General features: G+C 39.1%; 1 protein-coding gene across 8 annotated transcripts in view; it reads left to right on the top strand.

Moving 5' to 3' along the window:
* LOC138763236 (microphthalmia-associated transcription factor-like) overlaps nucleotides 1-23,334 on the top strand; it is a 296,887-nt gene that overhangs the window by 44,005 nt on the left and 229,548 nt on the right. For 4 of the 8 annotated variants that reach the window (XM_069937072.1, XM_069937068.1, XM_069937067.1 and 1 more), the window contains one exon: nucleotides 1,621-1,701. The exons of 3 other annotated variants lie outside the window; for them this stretch is intronic. In XM_069937072.1, coding sequence (XP_069793173.1) covers nucleotides 1,621-1,701 — 81 coding nt within the window. Of the gene's footprint in view, nucleotides 1-1,597; nucleotides 1,702-9,819; nucleotides 9,870-23,334 lie in introns of all 8 variants that reach the window. One more of the 8 variants, XM_069937074.1, reaches the window with a different exon arrangement.

Below are 23,334 nucleotides of genomic sequence, written 5' to 3'. Positions count from 1 at the left end.
ACATCTGACTTTAGATTCTCCTTGTTAAATCTCAAATTGAACTCATTCATATTGTGATCACTGTCCCCCACTTTGTCCCTTTATGTTACTCTCTAATTACCTCTGGTGCATTACACAACACCCAATCCAGAACAACCATGTGGGTTCATCAACAAGCTGATCTAAAAAGCTATCTCGTAAATGACAGATAGGATTTGGTGAGTCATGATGTGACATAATGCAACCTCTAGCCTTTGCTTACAACCGGGTACCTCTGTTGATAATTCAATTTTTGGTCATTGATGACTTCCCACTCCTGCCCCCCCCCCCCCTCCCCCGGCATTGATTGTAATGGCATTTTTACGTCAAGTGGCAGTATTGAGTTCTGGTCAGCAGTTGAATTTCACAATTCTATCACCTCACACTTGTTCAGGTTAAATTACATCTGCCATTCCTTGACCCACTTTCCCAGTTATCTAGATCCAGTTGCCATCTCGCATATCCTTTTTTATTGTCCACTATTGTCCATCAATTTTGATGTAATCTGCAAACTTACTTGCTATGCTAATTACTTTTTAATGTAATTTAGTGTATGGGCCCTTCTGGCCCATAAGCCCCCTGTCACCAAAATACACCCCGGTGACCAATTAACTTACCAACCCTGTGTGTGCTTTTGAATGTGGGAAGAAACCGAAATATATAGACATGGGAAAATGTACAAATTTCTGAGTGTCGGACTCAAAGCCCAGTTGCTAGTGCTCAAACAGTGTTGCTCTAACCTCTACTCTAACCATGTGATGTGAATGGAGATACCAACAACAGTGGACTCAGCACAGATTCTTGCCCCACCCTCTGACTCTCTACTGTCAATTCAATTCTGCATCCAATTTTAAAATAAATAAATAAACAGATAGATAAATAAATGGATATATATAATTTTTAAAAAACCCAGAATTTCATTCCTGACTTGCATCATCAGATTACCACATTTTTGAATAATCATGTACTTCCAATAATGTCCAAAATGTACCTATGAAAATTATATTGAGTGTCAAGGAAATCAAATTGGTTAGTGCCATGGTGCTCTGGTTTTTGGAACTTGTATGGTTCTTCTCTACCAGCACAAGATGGGTAAATTTTTGACTTTCAAATTTGGCATTTAAAGTTAAATAACAATTTGTTGGTTTTTGAATAGAGCAAAAGATGTTGAAAAAGTTTACACTCATTACTTGTGGTAATTGAATGCAATGATGACCTCTTTCTTCCATCAAAGATGGATGAAAACCTCACTGGATATGGGTTAGTGTATCAAGGACTAGTAGATTATGGTCATTAAGAAATACAATTTTAAAAAATTTAGTTTTAAACATTTGACAGTAAATTCTGGCTTTCTTATGAAGAGCATTTTGTTCCCACATTTTAAAGTTGTGCGGGTTCTAACTTTAAATGATTCCTGTAAATTATCACCAGCATGTTTGTGAATGGTGTGTTGATGAGAATGTGGGGATAAAATGAGATTAGTATAGCATTACTGTGAATGGGCGATTGATGTGACGCAGGGTCAGATGGTTCAAGGGTCTGTGATGGTGCTATATGATTCTATGATTCCATGACTCAGATTTTGGTGAATATTGCTTCAAGGAGGATCGCAAGTTATAACACCCGGAATGTTCGACATTCAGGTGCCAGAAAAGATGGACAAACACCGAAAATCAATTTCCTGTAAGTAATATTCAATGTGAATGTGACTAATCTGTTCAAAGGTATGCTCTTTAATGGAAAGTGTAACAATATTGAAAGGCAGTTTTGAATAGAAGGTGACCGAATCAGAGCATGAACTGATCAAATTGACAAATTACTGCCCCTGAAGAGTTGTAGGTAGAAATGTTCATTCTGTGCCTGTGATGAAGCACATTTGGCACCCGTTGCAGGATTGCTGTTCAGCTTTAAGGTTACTGACAGGGTTTATCTTGCGTCATTAATGATTTGAACACTTGTCCCATTAGATAATATTCAAACCAATAATTAAGGAACAGAATAAACTAGCATAATTAAATATATTTTGTGATTAAACACAATTGGACAGAGTTGAAATGGGCCATTTATAAGTTAAATATTTTGGCCATACTGGTCCAGGTGAAAATAATGAGAATTATAGAACTGTGTTTTATTTGTGTTGACTGAATTTTGCTGATCAGAAAAAAATACTGCATTCAAAAGGAATAATATTGCATTGATGAAGATTGAATTTTCCAATCTCCTTTTAATGATTGACCCACATGCCATTATCCACATTCAAAAATATTTAAGTGTCTGAATTATCACTTAAGGCTTCTGAAGTGCTAGCCCAATAGAATAATAGGTAGTACTAATTATGAACAACCTGGTCAAAGAAACATGTTGATATTACATTTAAGCAAGATTGCAAACAATTAGTACATACTCTTAAACCATGTTGGATGAAATAAATGGGACAGGACACATGAAAACAGACACATCAATAAAAGGAAAGTGTCTTTCCTATTACATTCCATGAATTGCCAATCAGTTGTGGTGCCAAAAGTTGTTCAACACTTTTAGACATGAGAATATGTGGAATTTATGAAAATTGAGAGGTGTGAATAGCATGGAATATTTACACAAGAATATTTGGAACAAATTCAAGAGTAAATTTTTTTTTCTGAATAACAGAATCTTAGAATTAGTAAACTAATACAACAAAGACAAGTAATTTTGGATTGTGGATAATTTTTTTAAAATGAATTAATTTTGTAGAATATTGTCAGTTTTCTTTAAATGTTCTCAATAGAGTTGTAAAATCTAGCAGCTGTTGTTAACGTAAAGATTACTGGTAATTGTGATATGTGAAAACACAATACTGGAGAAGCTCAGCAGGTCAAAAAGTGTACTTTATAGAGCAAAGATAAAGATACATAACCAATGTTTCGGGCTTTGATGAAAGGCTCAAGCCTGAAACATTGCTTATGTATCTTTATCTTTGCTCCATAATGTACACTGTTTGACCTACTGAATTTTTATGACATTGTGTTTTTTTTTCATCCACGGTGTCTACAGACTTTTGTGTTTTGCTAAATTGTGCTTGTGTTCAAGATCTCAGAAACTTGACCAAGGCTATTAAAAGGAAGCAAGCACATTGAGCAGCTTCCAATAGTCTTGTACAAAAAAAGATTTTTCTCTAATTCTCTATTTTCTCTAATTTTTGGTATTTTGAATTGGATAATGCAAATTCAACTCTACTACTATATTTGGTGAGTAAGAAATCCTTGTCAATGACCTCAAAGGCAAACTTCCACAAAGATCTTCTGATGTCTGTCATGAAAATTTTATGTTGACTGAAATCAGAAAGATTCCTGATCTCCATTACCCTGTGATATCATCAGATTAAAAAAAAACTTTATTTCTCGTGGTAAGCAATGAAGCAAAACCATTTCAAACATTAGTGTATTAAATAAAGGTAAGAACAGAAAAAAGTAAAATGCCATGCTGAATTTTTTTTTAGAACAACTAGAATATTTGTGAACTAATCATAATAAACTACTGGTAATTACAGTCATGCGTGGCATAATGTCCAAGATGTATTCTGTGAAATAGGATGTTATGCGATTTTGACATTGTACAAACACCATATTATATACAAATGACAGGTGATTAGAAGTGGTATGGGTGTCAGGGTAATTAAACCATTGCATGACAGCAACATTTGGTGCTGTGGAATTCCTGTATTAGAATAATTGTTGCAGCACATTTTCACCTGCTAGGTCTCAGCTTAAAACATCATAAAATTTGTACTGGAACATGAAGCCTTTGAGAAATGGACTTGGACTCATTTTCTGCAATACTTCTGCTGGATGCCCAGAGTTCTTCAGTCTTAAGGGAGCAGTTCTATCAATGTATGTGTCACTACTGCAAAATACTTCTTGTCAAACAATGGCTGTGACTGAGAGGATCACTGAGTGAATTGAACAAGTTCAGTTATGAGAGAGATGCATCCACTATGTCCTGTTCTCCGATCAGGATTTCTGAACAGACATTTATGCAATCGGACGTTATGTAGCGCGTAACTGAATAGCTTTATTTTTAATCAGATGAGTTCACATTTAAAATGAAGCTCGAGATTTTCAAGTTCTTTTACATTTGGGCATGTTGGTGATCATCTTGAGTCAGCTCAGCTTGTTTCCCTTCATTGAGCTGCAGGAGACTGAAGTAGCACAGCTTATTAAGGAATGTTGAATCAATGACAGGAGCCAGATCTTTCAACATTAATCTGCACATCTCAAAACATTGCTGCATGACTTTAACAAAATTATGCTGTCACGTTCAGGACTTGTATGATGTAATAATACAGAAAATTTTAATTTGACATTGCCCTGACACTTTTAGTGCTTCACAATCCAAACACTTGGGAAGTATCAACAAGCAAATGGAGTCCATAATATTTTGGATCTATGCAAAAATGCAAAGTCTTGAAACATTTAAGAAAGTACTTGAAGTTATTAAAGGAACTGTATAGCAAACAGTTATTATTCATGGATGATATCCACTGATTGCGTGGAGTGTCTTGCATCACATCTTAAGAACAATGATGTAAAAGGTTGGGTGTTTGTATTTTTTGTAATGAGGGAGTTAGCGTTCAGCAACAGTACCATTACGGAGGAGATCAAGTCACAAGCATGAAAATCCTAGTTATTAAACAATTACATGTCTACATTGCAGGAAATGCATATGGATACTCTTGTGCAAGCTCATGGTTAATCTTTTTGGAAAATGTCTTGGATATTCATTTAAAAAATATGTTCAGCTAGGATGACAAGTAGGAGGAAACATGACAAAGCATAATTGGACTGATCACGCAAGTCATACTTGAAGTATATGATTTCAAATGATCATAGTAAAATTTAAAAGATTCCTAAAAGACAAGATTTCCAGATTACCAAATATATTGCTTTAATTTTATTAAAAGTTTAAAAGTTAAAAAAAAAAATTCCGAACAATTCTTTCCACATCGAACAGTATTGTTACTTCTGATTAGGTTGTTATATATTTGGTAATCGTGATTCTGTAAAGTTCTGCAAAAGTTGCTCATCTTAAACATAATGTTATTTATCATTTGCAATTGTCAATATTGTCATTTGATGTTCATTTCCAACCAGATAAAATGGTATTCTTCAGACCATGATGCATAATGCACAGCAGATAATAATCACATATATAGATAAAGATATATAAAATAAAGATGTAGAAATATTTTGGAAGCATTCACTCATTTCATTTTCAAGAGACCCAAGGGTACACGATATCGTTCATCAATCTCATAGCCTGTGCGAAGAAGCTATTTCCCAGCCTGGCAGTTTTCATACTGATGCTCCTGAGCCTCCTTCCTGATGGTAGAAGCTCAAAGATGGTTGGTAGAGATTCTCATTAATTCTGAGTCCTATTTAAGCAATGTTGTCAATGGAGGAACAGGATACGCCAGTGAACTCCACTGTTTCAGTGATCCTCTGCATTGACTTCCAGTCTGATGCTCTTCAGCTACCATACCATGCAATGATGCAGCCAGATAGGACGCTCTCATCTGTGCTCATAGAAGTATGGGGAATGGCATGGATCAATAGCCTCTTTCCAGTCAGTATTCTGCCAGATTATATGTTGTCTTTTTTGTGATGAGCTTTCTGCTCATGCATAAAATATAAACATGTATGTCTTTAGTAATTTCCTGTGTATTAGATTTTTATTGCATGTCATTAAATATGATTCAGCCCATATACTTGTGGGCTATTCAAAATGAAATCACAAAGGAATTTGATAATGTAAGAACACATGGGGTTTTCCACAAACATTCCTCATTTAAAGCTTGTTGAAACATAAATCAGGTCAAAAATGCAACATATCACATAACTTTGAATTAGTATGTGGCCAAATGTTTTCAATTACTATCTGATACTTTGCAATATTGTGTATGGAACAGAGTCCAATTTTTGCACAAACATCATTGAATTTTGGCTCAATCCAATGCTGTGCAGTACATTTTGAAATGGCTAACAATCTCAAAATTGTCCTTGCTTACCTATAAGTTTGCAAAAAAAAAGTTGTCTTCCCTGGTTTAAAATGATGGCAGATTATTTTGTTACATTGGTAAATTTCAGCCAATTTCCCCCTCATCCCATGGCTTGTTGATGTCCCAAATTTAATGAGCAGAAAATAAATTACCAAAGGATTTATTGATGATAATGCTAATTTGTTGTTTTTGAAAAGATTGAGTGCAGGAGATATCAATTTAATTTGAAAATGATTGATTTTTTTTGAATCAAATAGCATGAAACTTGTCAAATGTCAATTGCCAGTGTCTGATATATACATTGGATGTGCAGCAGTCAAGATCAAATTATTCTCTTTCATTCAGCAGGTTTTGCTATGTTGAATTCTAGTGGAAATGGAGAGTGGTGTTGCAAAGAATCATCACATTCCTTGCAATCTAAATATGCTGTTATTGAAGTATGCATGAATTAGGGTCATCTTGTGATGTGAGGTCTCAGATGTCCACATTATTCTGTATGATCCTAAATCAATGAACAAGTATTACAAACAGAATATATATATATATATATATATATATATATATATGTATTTTTTTGGGGGGGCATCAAAATAAGTAATAAAACTCAAGAACAAAATTTTCTTAAGTTTGCTTGGATTTCCAAAATGTTGCATTCTCAGGATAGGCTTTAATTATAAGGAGAGGCTGGATATGCTGGGGATTATTTTTTCTCTCTGGAATGTAAGAGTCTGAAGGGGCACCTAATTGAGGTTTACAAAATCATGTGAGCATAGATCATGTTATCATGTTTTTAATCAGAGCCTTTTTTCCGAGGTTGGGGAATCTAATACTAGAGAGCATTGTTTTGAGTTGAGAGGGGAAAGATTTAAATGGGTCCTGAGGGGCAGCTTCTTCACCCAGAGGGCAGTGGCTCCATGGAATGAGCTGTCATTGTAAGTGATAGAAGCAGATACATGGATAGGTGAGGTTTAGAGGGATATGAGCTGAACACATGCAAGTGGGACGAGCTTGAGCGACATGGATGTTGGCCAGAAAGGCCTATTCCTATGGTCTAGAACTCTTTCTCTATGACTCTAATTTCATACAAGCAAGAGTAGCTCATCCAGCCAGTTGAGCCTACTCCACCATTCAATGTGATCATGGCTGATCTGATGATAGACTCATCTCTACCTACCTGCCTTTTCACCATAATCCCTTAATTCCCTTACTATGTATAAATCTATCGAGCCTTGTCTTAAATATATTTATTGAGATTGCCTCCATTGCTTCCATGGACAGCAAATTCCACAGATTCACCACCTTCTAGGAAAATCAGTTCCTTCTCATCTCTGTCCTAAATTTAATACCCTGAATTTTGAGGCTATGTCCCCTAGTTCTGGTCTCCCCCACCAATGGAAACCACTCTCCTACCTTTAACTTACCAATGCCTTTCATAATTTTATGTTTCTATAAGATCCCCTCTTATTCTTCTAAATTCCAGTGATTACAGTCCCAGACCACTTGATATCTCTTCAGAGGCTAACCCCTTATCTCTAAAATCAACCTGGTGAACCGCCTCCAAAGCCAGTATATCCTTCCTCGTATAAGGAGACCAGAACTGGACACAATACTCCAGATGCAGCCTCACTAGTATAACTTCCCTGCTCCTAAATTCAATCCCTCTAGCAACAAGGACCAACATTCCATTTGATATCCTTCTGACAGCTCCTTCTGAGAGCCTGCTGCACCTGCTAACCAACCATTTGTGATTCATGCACAAGCATTCCCAAGTCCTTCTGAATGGCAGCACGCTGCAATCGCTTGCCATTTAAATAATACTCTGATCTTCCATTATTCCTTCCAATGTGGATAACCTTACATTTACCAACATTGTACTCCATCTGTCAGACGCTTGACCACTCACTTAATGACTAGACCAATGAGGATCCTGTTTCCAGCATAGCCAGAGGATTGCAGCATCCATTAGTAACTATTTATAGTGAGTGGAGCTTCTATTCCATCATGACCTATGAAGCCCACCATCTTGCACTGTCCAATGACCAGAAGACCAAGATTGATTGATTGATGGGTATTGCTGTACCACTTAAAGGACTGCATACTGTGAACATAATTCTCTGCAATGTTCTCACAACACATAATGTGGGAAGCCTTTATGATTGGAACCCAAAGTAAGAAGTGCTGGGACAACAAATAATTTTTTCTTTTATTTTATCAAGTCCTTCGCTGTTCGTTTAAATTTGCAGTTATTTTGTGCTGAACCAGAGTTTCCACTGAAAGCAGATGGCTGCAGCCTAGGAAGGGGTATTACCATAAGAAGAGGCTGCACAAATCTTTACCACTCTTTGAGATGGGTTCAAAGAATTACATGGTTTATCCATTAGAGCTTAATACAGAGTAGTTCTGAGATTCTCCTAAAACTAGTGGAAGAGACAACATGAATTTTTTGGTTAATATTATATTCCACATTTACTGTAGACTAGTCAGTATAGATCATGCAGACTCACTTTTCAGAAGGCCAATAAATCCAAAATGACATGTTTAATGCATTGAATACAAGAACATAAAAATTAGGAGCAGGAGTAGGCCAATCAGCCCATTGAGATTGTTCTGCCATTCAGTGAGATCATGGCTGATCTGATGATAGGGTCATCTCCACCTACCTGCCTTTTCCCCATATCCCTTAATTCTTCTACTTTGTAAAAATCTATCCAACCTTCTCTAAAAGATGCTTACTGAGATGACCTCCACTGCTCCAAATGGGCAGTGAATTCCAGAGATTCACCCCCCTCTTGGGGTGGTGGGGAGGGCGAGGGGGGAAGGTAGTGGACTCCAATGCTGAAAGAATAGAACTATTGCAAGGAACATGCATAGAAGAATTGGGTCAGGTGGCATAAAGATCAAACTTGCATTTCTTGAGTTAACTTTGACTTAGAACACACTTGCACTATTTTAACTGAAGACGATTGAGGGACAGCTAGTATGGCAAAACCATTGACAATATTTATTTTTGATATGTTTTGTGTCATATATAAAATATGAAAGATTTAATTAGAAACTGATCTTTGCCATGCACTTTGATTATTCAGTCAGCCTTGCTGAACAAAACTGGAAAATCTCATGGCCAGAAAATGATGTACTATAGCGGCTACTTTGGTAGAACTACTAAAACAATACACACACACGCAACAGGTTAAGCAACACAAGGTTTTATTTAGACTTTAGACTTTCTTTTATATACCTCACATCCCAAGCTCCACGAGACAGGGTGACACATCATTATGAGTTTGCAGGCCGTGTAGCGGGATGAGTGAGCAGAGCGCGGTATTGCGAACCGTCGCCGGTGCAATTCTTCGGCGGGCGTGTGGAGCCATGACAGCTGGGTACTCACCCATTTAATGGACTGCACGCGCGTGGTGCTGCATGCCAAGTAATGGCACATTCATTTACAGAGTCTTCTGCTGGAAGGCGCGGGATGCTCAAGGTGCTTAATTTAAATCTGCTGGTCCCGTGGATCGGCAGCAAACTCATAGTGATGTCCCATCCCGTCCTGTGGAGTCCGGGACATGACGCATATAAAAGAAGCCTGTAAAGTCTAAATAAAAGAGTTTTGCGGCTTAACCGAAGAACCCACTACAGTACCATAAATAAATAATAAGAATGGAAGAAAAATTTATATTTTTACAAATTATATATTTAGTATCAAATTGGTAGCACCAATGAAAGTAATAAAATGTGTTAATTACATGGTTCATTTTTCATTACAGCTTTTTTCCTCTCCAAAGAGAATTCACTGTCTAATGATAAAATTCACAAGGTAATTAGATTTCAGCCAAATATTTCAATGTCTGATCATATGCTGTAATGAATGGTTCTTTACACAACCCTGTCAATAGATCTCAGCAATGACTGCTCTTAGTATAAAATGATTTCTTACCAATATTCTTAAATTTTTAGTAATTGCATTACTTCAGTACAGTAAGTACATTGAATAATCAGTATTCCACCATAAATGCAAATTATTCATTTAATAAAAGTTCCTTTGAGAACTCCAATGACAAGAAATGTCCTCCGATTCTGTCAATCCATGGACAATGTAGCGAGAAAATACTTGAACTGAGGAAAACTTAAAATATGGCAGATGTTTCATTGGAAAATTTCAGGCAAGCTGTTACTAGTATGCAAAACCTCAGAGGACTTTAAATCCCAAGACACGAAGGCAGCAAACATTAACATATTCAGTAAAATCTCCATTATCCAAGCTGGAGAAACGCTCTTAGTTAAGGATGAGGTAAGGTCAGTAGTGAGAGATGATGTAAGATCTAAGGAGCAAAATGTTGAGCCCATTTGGGTAGAGATTAGTAATATTAAAGGGAAAATTACTAACTAGTGGAAGTTGTCTATAGGCCACCCAATAATAATATTACAATGGCACAGGCAATAAACCAAGAAATATCAGAGGCTTGTACAGATGAAATAGCATTTATCATGGGGGACTTCAACATGCATATATATTGGGTGAATCTGGTTGGTCGAGCAACCTTGAGCAGGACTTCATAAAATGTATCCATGATGGCTTTCTTGAACAGCATGTTACTGAACCTACAAGGGAACATGTTATTTTGGATCTGGTTCTGTGCAATGAGACAGGTAAAATTTGTGATTTTATAATTACAGATACCCTTGGAAAGAGTAATCATGGTATGAATGAGTTTTTCATGTAAATGGAGGGTACAATTGTTCAGTCTAAAACAAATGTGTTATACCTAAACAAGAGAAACTATAAGAAGATGTGGGTGGAGTTGTTTTGGGTAGACTGGGAATGCAGTCTATATGGAGGGATTGTTGAGGAAGAGTGGAGGACTTTCAAATAGATTTTTCACAGTGTTCAACAAAAGTATATTCCATTTAAAACAAACATGGACAGTAAGGGTGGGGCAGCCAGCCTCGGATAACTAAGGAGATCAAGGAAGGTATCAAACTAAACATCAAACTTGTGCATTTAGAGTTGTCAGAACAGTGGGAAATCTTTAAGAAGCAATAAAGAATCACGAAGAATGGGAAGGTAGACTGAGAAAAGATGAGTACAAAATACAAAAATGGACAGTAAATTTTGGTAATTTGATAAAGCGCTAAAGTGAGGGATTGACACTGAGAAGATGAAAAGGAAGAATTGATATTGGGTAATGAGGAAATGGCTGAGGTTTTGAATGATTATTTTGTGTTGGTATGCATGGTGGAGGACACGCCAAACATGCCAAAGACAGATGTTATGGATTTGATGGGAGGTGAGGATCTGGAATGTAATAGCTATCACCAAAGAGGTCATACTCAGAAAACTTGAGAGTCTAAAAATCAACAGATCCCCTGATCCTGATGGAATGCATCCTAGGGCACTGAAAGAAATGGTGATTATAGACAAGGCTTTGGTGATAATTTACCAAAATTCTCTGGACTCTCAGCATGTCTTGGTGGATTGGAGGATGGTGAATGTCAAGCCAATATTCAAAAAAGGATGTGGGCAGAAAGCAAGGAATTATAGGCCAGTTAGTTTAACATCTGTAGTTGGGAAAATGATTGAAGGTATCATTAAAGCAAAATGGATCCATCAGGCAGACACAGCATGGATTCAGTAAAGGCAGATCCTGTTTGACAAATTTAATGGAACTCTTTGAGGATATAATAAGCACGGTAGGTAGAAGGTAGCAGGTAGACGTGGTTTATCTGGATCCCTAAAAGGTGTTGGGAAAAAGTGTCACATAACAGGCATATAGAAGATGATGATGCATGGAATTAGGGGTGACGTATGAGCATGGATAGAGGATTGGTTAACCAATAGAAGGCAGAGACTTGAGATGCAGGGGTGTTTTTCTGGTTGGCAATCGGTGGTGACTGGGGTGCTGCAGGGTTCGGTGCTGGACCTACAACTATTCTGGAAGAAGGAACAGAGCGTAGTGAATCAAAGTTTGTTGATGACACTAAATTGAATGGAAAAGTAAATTGTGCAGAGGATAAGGAGAGTCTGTATGGAGATATAAATAGGTTAAGTGAGTGGGTAAGGATCGGGCAGATTGAGTACAATGTTGGCAAATGTGAGGTTATCTACTTTGGAAGGAAAAATTGAAGAATGGATTAGTATTTAAATGGCAAGTGATTGTCACATGCTGTGGTGCAGAAGGACTGGAAATGCTTGTGCATGAATCACAAAGGGTTGGTTTGCAGGTGCATCAGTCTATCAAGAAGGCAAATGGAATGTTGGCCTTCATTGCTAGAAAAGATGTACTGTCTTTGTAGGAAATGCAGAGGAGATTCACCAGGTTCATTCCAGGGGTGAAGGGGTTGGCCTATGAAGAGATTGTGTTGTCTAGGATGGTATTTGCTGGAATTTGGAATTAGCGAGGTCTTATAGAAATGTATAAAATCACGTGAATCTTATTTTTTTAAAAATTTCCCTTGTCATCCTTTTCCTGTTTATTTTTCCATTGGTCTCCTGGCAGTAAGATCCACAGACTATGGCTGCCATCTGATTCTAGTTTTATTTTTCATTATTAGCCTATGCAGCTGGATATATAAAAGTGACATTCTTATCAACTGTGGAAAGTTGTAGATTAATTTAATCCTTCTCTTGGCTGAAATTCATGGCTCATAATTCTACCTGGTCAGGTAGAAGTGGCAACTAACCTAACTTTAGACCTGCTTAACCCATCAGTGATAAAGCAAATTGCAGATTTTCTCTTGCTGTACCACAGGAATACGTCACCTCGCAAAAGACTGAGAATTGAACGTTGCGGTTGAATTGTGATGATCTGCAACCAGCAATTTCTGCAGGGAATCTCAAGCTGTCAGCCGGTCATAGTGTCCCTTGCATTCTGAACTTTCTCAAATGAAACATGGGAGTCTAAAATGACCTGTAGGTCAGGTAGTACCATAGTCTGAAGAGAGGGCGGTGATGCACTTTTGCATCCAGCTCTCAACTTGATAACAGGGTGTGCCATTGTGTAGATGTCAGCCTCACTGATTTGAACAGAGTCACTCATCCTCATTTAAAACATGCCAGTAAGTGTTTCAATTGCTTTACTTGTTGTTTTTGATTTTTTTTGCTTTTAATAAGTTAATAGTTTTTTTGTATTAATCTTTACCTCAATCAAATCATTTTAATAGTTTTTAAATATCTTGATCAGAGACAAAACTAATGATTGGCTTTTGAGAAGTAGTGTCATAGACTCATGGGAATTTTCAATCTGAGAATCTAACTGGAGCAGGTAGGGCTCTGAATATAACACAGGAAGATTTATTATTTTATTTATTTTCTAAATCTGGCATTGGAATTGCCTGTAAACTAATGGATGGCCGGAGTCCAACCTTGATTGGCAGGTGATGCGAACTCCAAATAAGTTTCAGACAGGAAAGGCATGTGACCATCTGCAATCCACAATACTCCAGGCAGACAGGGAGGCCGCATGCTCCTCCACAATCCACATATAACGTTCCACCCTTTGGAAGTCACATCACTTGCCAAACAATACAACACAACGAATAACTGTTTTCTTCAAAGTAAACTCTATGTAACATGTTATAAAAGTAAAAAAAATGCAAATCAAGTGGCTTGACCTCTGACCTATATATATTTAATAATTTTAAAATTAAAAATACTGTACAAGTACATATTTTATATTAAAAGTTCCGTATAAAGAGTTCCCCGTCGGCTGCCCAAGGTCCCTGTTCCATGACTTATGACCAAACTCGAGTTATAACCAATCCTTCGGTCCCCATTACAGTCGTAAGTCAGGGACTACCTGTATGCATAAGTGCCTACCCATATGATGGACAAGGGACATTATCAAACTCAATGACAATGCCTCACCAGCTCCTCCCCACTAACCTCCCCCCCCCCCTACCCAAACCAAATAGCATCGTTGTGTTCCCAGTGGAGCAGGACGCTGTGGGAACTGCTCCCCAGTGTGAGAGAGAGGAAGGAAGAGAAAGAAAATTGTCTGCTCACTAACATGCATGCCTGGTCACTCTGGCTCAGTTGGCATAAGTGTGCACCTTGACCACCAACGTCTGCGAGCAGGCAGTGCAAGGTCATCCATAAAGTGGCAAAACCTTCTCTTGACTAGCGCGTCCCATGCCTTGGGTTCACATTTAGGTGCTACCTCAGCACTGAGCCCAGATGCCTGGTGAGGCAAGGGACAGGCCAGCAGGCGTGCATTCATGATGTGCCTGTATTCTTGTGGGAGCACCCCATTTTCCTGGGTTGTCGTCTGACACCATTCCTGCTTGCGGTGCCACATGTGCCTGTGTTGGTTCTCTCTAACAATAGCCAGGAATCAGGACTGAAAGTTGGCTAAATTAGTAGCTTTTAAATGAAAGCTCCTGAACCACCCTTCCCATGATGAATTTGTTTTCTGTTAATGGGAGGACTGGGCGACACTGTCATTGCTGAGTGGTTACAAAATATATACAATATTTTCTGCCAGTGGATGATCTGCAACACTGTAACTACAATTTCCTGAGCATGTTAAGAGACATTAGTGAAAGTAAACACCATTAGAGAAGAGTAAACACCACAGCTCCGGGTTCATTTTCAAAGGTCGATTACAAAGGCTGTAATTGAAAAGTACATGACAAAGGATGCAGCCGTTGTTAAACTGGAATGTCTTTTCATAACGTGTCCAGGGCAACAGCTCTTGTCATGAATTATGCAGAAAATTTTTATGCTCAAAGTTTTCTGAACAATTCATGACAACAGCTTCTGCATGAAAAAAGGGCTGATGCTGATGGCTGGAATCAGTGAGGGGATCACATCAGTCTGAGCATTTTGAACACCCTCACATTGATAAGATGAACAGCTTGATCGGTACTTTTCTCCTGAGGGGAAGGTTTTGGAGAGGTCAAAAGATAGATTAGTCAGGGACACCTCTGGTGGGGGAGGACCACAGAGAAGGCTGGTCCAGGTTGGAGTGGGCGGCGCACGGGAAGCACCACCCCCACGGGGCTTCCTCCCCACCCCCCCTCCCCCAACCACGCAAGGATATCTCCAGAGACCAAATATATCTCTGTGAGTCATCGGAGGGGTGACATCACTAAACTTCACCTCAGCCCTGTAAACTGGTGTGGGTGCTTCCTGCTCCATGTACTCTGATCCCTCCAAGGAGGTAATGGCTTCCTGGATAGTTTTCCCAGTTGCCAGTTCCATGACTTTGCGTGGGATAAGCTGCCAGCCAGACCAGCAAGCTGCTTTCAGCTGCTGTATTTCAATCAGCTTGGAAGCTGTCTCCACGGTTTGTCACTCACACTTGGGCGGTCTTCCCTACCTCCTGAATGAGCCCAAAAGTGATGTTGCAGAGATTCAATGTTCCTATCTTTCTATGAACCCTGTTGACTTAATTCTCCTGCAATTTCATGTTGGTGTCTCAGGAGACACAATAAACCAAGAGCTCCTCCAGGTCTCCCCTCGGTCTCTGGAAATCTCACTTTTAAAGTGGTTCCCTATCTTTTCTCTACAGTGGTTCAGCCTGTCAATCCATTCGACTGGTTTAGTGTGATTTGCCAGCCACATCACCAAGTGGTTAAACCCCTGACGGTCGTCATTCTACCTGGGAATTTTATATTCTGACCCCGACGTACCTTTACAAGCTGTGGATCACCTCCTGCAGGTACACAATAATGCAGGCTTCCCCACACACACCCGTCAGCACAATATCCCACATGGTTAGTACTCAACGTGTGTCCAGCTGTAACTCTTTGAACCTTTCTTGCAGCACTAATTGTTGCTTGGAAGAGTATCCAGTTAGGTGAGTTCACAGAGAGACTGGTCTGGATACAAGTGTTAAAATTACAGATAACATTCAGCACACAGGTGACAAACAGGTGAAAACATCAAATGAAACTTAATTACTGTATTACTAAACAACTACATGGACATTCACATCGGACCCAGGTTGGACTCTGATACCAATGGCAGCCTGTTTTCTGCACGCTCATACACGTGTACACACTCTACAGACAGGGACTTTCAAACACTCCTGGTTCCCTATACCAAAGGGATGCAGTTCTCTGCAAGTATTGATCTATCGCATTACTAAGGCTCAGCTTAAGTGTAGTGCCACCTTAACCGCGACTCTTCCAGTGATGTCTACAGTAGCGACCTGGACGTGGGACGAAGTCGGAGGCTTGGACTACGAGGCAGAGTGAAAGAAATGTGCTATGCATCAATGTTTAATACAGTTCTGAGCTGGGAATCTAGCCAATGATGACCCTAAGTAATTTAAAGGAGCCAATGGCAAGGTGTGCACTGATGGGTGGCCGGATGGCAGGTGATGGGACTTAAGAATAAGTTTCCTCAATATTCCAGACAAACAGTGAGGCCACATGTTCCTTTACAATCCACATGTAACACCTGTCTAAATGTCCTTTGAAACTGAGAATTGTACCTCTCTCTACCTTTTCCTTTGGCAGCTCATTCTAAATATGCACCACCTCTCTGTGTGGAGAAAGTTGCTCTCTTAAATCGTTTCACTTTCACCTTAAATCTGTGTCGCCTAGTTTTAGACTCTCCTACTCTGGGGAGGAAAAATAAAACTATGGATATTGATCTTGTCTCTGTCCATTATGATTTTATATGTAGACATCAGGTTCTCCTACACTTCAGTGGTGAAAAGTCCCAGCTTCTCCTTATTACTCAAGCACTCCAATATCCTTTCTGCACCCATTTCAGGTAATGCCACCTTCCAATAATTGGGCATGCAGAACTCCCTGCACTACCCTATATATTCTTACATCTTACATGGTTGTAACATGGCAATCCAACTGCTGCACTTTAAGGCCCCTGACAATGAAACCAAACATACCCAATGCTGCCTTTACAGCTTGTCTACCTGACTCACTAATTTCAGGGAATTATGTGTCTTATCCTTTGGTATCTGTTCCAAACACTCTCCACTGGACAGCCACTTGTGTTGGTCCTGCCCTGTTTTCACCTGCCAAAATGCATAATTTTGCACTTGTTAAATTCCATTTACCACTTTGTGGCCCACTTCCCCAATTAATGGAAATTCTGTTGTAAGCTTGGACATCCTTCCCCCATTCTCCATCCCCCCACCCTATGGATTGATATCATTTGTAAACTTGCAAACCATGTTAATGATATTGTCATGCAGTTAGCTAATGTGGATGGAATCAAGTGGTCACAGCACACATTCCTGTGGCAAACTGTTGGTCACAAATACTGATAGAGAATTCATTCTGGGCTATACCGTTGCGATCAACTTGTCACTCAAAATCTGTTCTGACTTTCAGACTGGGAAGGTCAAGTGGTTTGGCCCCTGAATTCAGAAGAGATAATGATAGAAGGTGACCATGGCTGGCGAGTATAGGCAGCAGGCGGAGTCCAGGCTCATCCAGCCCAGTCTTCCTCCTTTGTATTGTTTATGTGCATACAGGCATTGTTTTAAAATTTACTTCATGATGATCAGACCTACCATCAAGGGAAATAACCTGTTTATATTTAGGTTCAATATTTATATAATTTAATTTTTGGAGTTTGTGTCAAGAACTTTGATAAGCACTTTCCATGACTAATCTGATCGTCTTGTGTTGGAGTTTTTGAAGGCAATGATTCATCCTGGTGTCATTATTCTTGTGTGAATTTTACTGGTGAAAGGATAATCTGCTCTACTTCCACCCGGAAGGGTAGCAAATCCTTTCTGCTTAACTCGAACATAATTTAACCCTTTATTTCTTATTTATTTCATTATTTTTTTTTAATTTTATTGCTGTGATCAATTTTGTAAGGTGTTGATTAAATCCACAAAATTGATATTCTGGCTCCTTTACAAATAAGTGATTGATTCTAAGGATACTTGTAGAATCTCATTTTTAAAAAAAAGTCAATTATTACTTTCAAATATGCATTAAAATTATGAATATTGTGATTAATTAAATTGGAAGTAAATGAGAAATCCTAAGCTTTTTTAAAATCTAGTTTTTAAGTAGCTAAATAAAATATTATATTTAAAAAGAAAGTCTTCCTATCTCAAAAAATTTGAAACAAAATACTATGTGTAAATATTTACTTTTGTGAAACGCAGGCTAGTTTCTTATTTTTAATCATTAGTATGAAAAATGGAACATCTAGGTTAAACAAGGAATGCCTTTTATTCAAAAATCATCTGTTAAAAGTTGGCCAAGGTGCTATAATACAGGTATCAGATTTTGAATATGAATACTTAATAATAAAGAACAATTAATCAATTGAGTGGATTCTCAATGGGAGTTCCATCATTTGCGTGACTCCAGCAGTTCAAGGAGGCAGTCACCTCCCCCCCCCCCCAGCCCCTGCAGCTATTCAACAAAAATTTGGGATGGGCGATAAATACCTCCAACGCCTATATTCTGTTGTTTTTATTTATATACAGTAAAATCCCCATTATCTAGAATTTAAGAAACCACCATTCTCCAGGAACCGGTAAAAATATAGTGTTTTAAAAGTACGAAAGATTAAAATTTGCACCCCTAGCGGTCAGTTTGCCCAACGCACAAACTCAAGCAACCAACCAATTCACTTATTCAGTTTCTACCAATCCCCATAGGTGCAGGATTCTGGGGAGGGGGGGGGGCAGTTTACTGTAATCTCTTTTGATGCATGAATCAGTAAAGGATGAATTATATGGATTACCTTGTATAATGGTACTAATGGTAAAGTACTAATGGTAGGTCCCAAAGGCAATTATTGAGTCATTAACACCTTTGATAGTTGTTTTAATTTTGCATTTTTTTTCCCAAAAAGGACTCAATTGGGTGTAATTTTAGCTGTAAACTTCAATTTTAACAAAGGCATCTGCTCTGATGGGTATGATTTGTTTATTTGTATGTTTCCTTAAAAAAACATCTGAAATATTTTATTGAAATATTCTTATTAGCTTTCTGCAACAATTGATTTGCAAAACCATTTAAGCACTTATTGGCTATTTTTGTTTTGAAGAAATGGGGGAATGAAGCAGTCTTCACATCTAATTATTTTAGTAATGTCTTTGGAAAATGTAGGAAAGCTGTGCAGTAACTACCTGCATCAGAATGGAGGATATGGTTGTTTTGTTGCTGACTTTGATATGAAAAACAGGTTGACATCCATTCAACAAAAATATTGGACAATTGCAAAAGTAGAAATAACTTCCTTCTTTTATTATCACTTGGGACCTGCTTTTAACTCCAGACAAATTTGACAAGATGGTGGTACAAGTTGGTTACAGCTCATTCACTCTTTTAGAAGCAAGATGTAGGTCAATGTAGTTAATACTAACTGAAATTCAGGCATATATTCCAGTTGAGGTGTGAATTTTGGGTAAATGGGGTGTTCTGCAGTAGATTAAAACAATTGAACAATTATTATTTAATAACTGACATTGATACTGTAATTGCTACCCCCCCCCCCCCCCCCCCCATGCGCACACACACAATCGCTCCTTGCCCTTCTCTGGGGTTAGTTTTTGAGCAGCTGAAAGATATGAAAGTGTGAATATAATTTATAAAGGTTTGAATGGGTTATTCCATCAGTAAATTACATTTGATGTGATTTATTTCCATAAGTCTTGGTTGTATATTGCTGGTATGTTTTAAACATTGATTTAGTACTGGAAAATGTGGTTGCAGTGTTGAGCACAAATGTAAATCACAGACACAACTGTAGAAGCTGTCAAGTGTGAAACATACTCATGACCTTGCTGGCATTTATAAATCTGAATTCCATTTTCCTAACCTTTTTGGAAAGCTATCTTTAGGATCATGTGTGCCAGTGAAAATTGGAGTCAAAGAAACTGTGGCATCTGAGAGTTACAAACTGAAAATGTGTTGACATTACAAACCTCTGTTTATTCCTGAGACTAGCATTGTAAGTTGAAGGATATAGACAGCTGGATGATTTATTTCCAATCACCAGTTATGCATTCACATTACTATAGACTGAGTCATTGGTTTCATTTGTATACCATATATCATATTTAAGAGATCTGTTTTTGAGCTAGATTTACTTTTTATGGGTACCTAATTAAAATTTGCTGTTCATATTCATTTGTCTTTATGGGGAAGCATATTTTCTGTTTCGCATCTCCCCTACTAATTTTGGTGTGTCGGAAAATTACAGGGTAGGGGATCTAAACAATATATTTTGACTTTCCCAATATAAGTGTAAAATGGGTGGCGATTTGCACAAAATCAAAATTACCCTCAAAGTCATCTACTGAAAAAGCTAATGCACCCAAGAGGTTGCAGTATAATGGCACAAGAGCTGGGCATCCAGTAATAATTTTCATTGGCCTATTATATGCTTGAGATTCAATACCCCTGAAAAGGATTGAGCTTGTGCCTAGCATTTGGACAGGTATATCCTCCACTGTCAACCATGCAGTAGAACTGGCAGGCCTCTCAATCCACTGGATGAACCAAGAATGGGCGGCGTGGCTAGCGTAGCGGTCAGCTATCCACATACAAGCAGAAGCTAAGAAGGGAAGACCCAGTGGTGGTCGTCTTTGGTGATGGTCAGAGAATACAATTGACTTTCCTATGTGACAACTTCGAGGGTTCAGAGAACAAAATGCTGTCATCATCAATAAGTGTGAGAAGGCTGTGTGACCAAGAAGACAACAAACCTATTCCCCAGTTGGAAACAATGGGTGAACTGCAAAGTCAACTCTGCTGAACGCCAAGTTGCATCCATTCATATCATGAGACCTGGCTTTCAACAAGAAAGTCAAGTTAGATCTCCACACACCATTTGGGAAACCAAGAGATGGCACCATGTCATGCTCAAGTCCTAAGAGAACATCATTGACGTGCAGTGATTCTGGCTGGGTAAGCATGCTTTATACTCCATGATAGCAAAGCTGAGGCATGCAATAGTGGAGCACTCTCTGAGTTAATTATGTTCTATGCTCACTTCAAGCAGTGAGGTGACAATCCACATCAACCATTACAAGCAACAATACACTTGTGGACACTACCACTGAAGTTGGGCAAAGAACCAATTGGCCTAGACAGAGTCCAAGCATGGGTCCTAAGAACTTGTGTAGATCAACTGAGAGAGGTATTTGCAGAGGTTTTTAATCTCTCCTTGCAATAGTCCTTAGGTCCTACTTGCTTCATTAGGCCACCTTATACCAGTAGCAAATAATTTAAAAAAAAACATAATAATGGACTCAAATGATACTTAACTAGTGGTTCTGATGTCCACCATCATGAAGTGCTTTGAGAGGACTGGTTCATGACTCACATCAACTTCCACCTTCCAGCCAAACAATCTCCTTATATTTGCATCCTGTCCACATATATCCATGTCTTGCACCATCTTCCTGGTTCTCCATTTGGTCCTGGAACATCTAGATATCATGGACACATTAGACAAACGTCAAGCACTGTCACACTGAGCACTGGTGTACCTCAGGGCTCAGGCCACTGACCCACGACTCATCACCAATTCTAGCTCCAACAGTATCATCAAGTTTTCAGATTCACCACAGTAGTTGGCCTTGTCACCAACAGTGATGAGTCGCATTACAGAAAGGAGGTGGAAAATATTGTGAAATGGTGAGAAAGTAGCAACCTGAGTCTCAATGTGGACAAGATGAAGAAAATCATCATGGACTTCAAGAGAGCCAGGAATGATCACCCTCCACTACACATCAGCAATTTTAGGCTGGACAGTCTGTCTTTTGAGAAATCTGTCCTCTGTCTAGTGCCACCCCGAGCTGGATGTTAATTTGACCTCCTTTTGGTGCATAGGGGCAGAAAGGGGGCACTTGCCTCATTAAATGTGGTGTCCTGGGGTCTGTAGGATGTGTGAGGACAGCTTTCTTCTTGTACACATGAGCTAGAGCTGGCTGGTGCATGCGCAATGGATTGGAGTTCCAAGGCCACGAGCGTCACTCACGTCACTTCCTTTCACTCCAACGAAAGAGACACTCATGACCCTGGTACTCCAATCCAATGCACATGTTCCAGCCGGCACTAGTGCATGCATGCAAGAAGAAACATGGCCACACACAGCCTACAGACTCCGGAATGCCACATTTAACATGATAAGTGCCCACTTTCTGGCTCTCTTCCTCCCCCCGCCCCCCACCCCCCCCCACTCAGTTATAAAATTGAGTAATTTTTCACGCATCAGATTTTCATGCAGTTACCCTAATTCCCCCCACTAAGACTTGTTCTGGCACTGACCCAGCCCCCTCCCCCCACCAATCACGTGATCTACTGATTGTAGTTTGAAGAGGGCGCACAAAACTTCTTCCCATTGGGGAAAAGATACAGGAGTATCAGAGCCAGCACCACCAGGCTGAAGAACAGCTTTTCCCCACGGGCAGCAAGAATGATGAATGACCAAAGGAGCTGCTCACACTAACCACCTGAGGCTCTCATAATTATTTGTATAGATGATATACTTTTCCTGTATATGAGTTTGTATGTGAGTTATGTCTGGTTGTACGTCTGTGTGTTTTGCATTGAGAACCGGAGAATGCTGTTTCATTGGGTGGTACTTGTACAATCAGATGACAATAAACTAGGCTTGTCTAAATTAAGGAATTGAACATAATTGAGTTTAACTTATCTTCTATTGCATGTGCAAACATCAAGAAAAATGTGTGCTTGTAGCAGCCTGCACCTTGGGCTGACAGAGGAAATGGCTGTCAAACGTGGCGACCGACAAAGCATCATGTGCGCTGAAACACCCATTTCCATAGGCCGCCTGCATCACCTGCAGAGTTGTGAAACTGGCCAATCACTGCCAGTGGATCACAGGGGTCCCAATCGGGGCACAGGCATCCGCGGTAACCAATTGACAGTCGGCCCACTCAAGCCACGCCCTGGTGGTGAAGCGGCCGAGCTGACTATAAAAGGCAGAGCTGCCACTGAATAAACTCCGTGTTGAATGCACTCTACTGGTGTGTGTGTCTTCTCCTGCAGATTCGAGCTGCAGCCTTAGGGCTATAACTGAGAGCTATAACTTAGCTGTAGCCTTAGCGACCTCACTACATGCCTCCTTTTCACCTTGATTTCATTTCACATTGGCATTTTTGACTAGCTGGTATAATGATTTTCTATTTAATTTTGTGTGCATTGAACCCTTAACCTGAACTACATTACAGCCTGAAGCTGATTGTAGGAAAAATGTGAGTTTTTGTTTGTCTCACACTGTACTTAAACAGGCTCACCAATTTCAGATATTCCATTTTTTACAGAAGTGAAGAGAGTGGATTAAAGAATAAGTATCAGTCAGACAGCGCTCC

This window comes from Narcine bancroftii, chromosome 5 (assembly GCF_036971445.1).
Source record: "Narcine bancroftii isolate sNarBan1 chromosome 5, sNarBan1.hap1, whole genome shotgun sequence".
Lineage (NCBI taxonomy): Eukaryota > Metazoa > Chordata > Chondrichthyes > Torpediniformes > Narcinidae > Narcine > Narcine bancroftii.
This window is presented reverse-complemented; position numbering and strand designations above follow the sequence as displayed.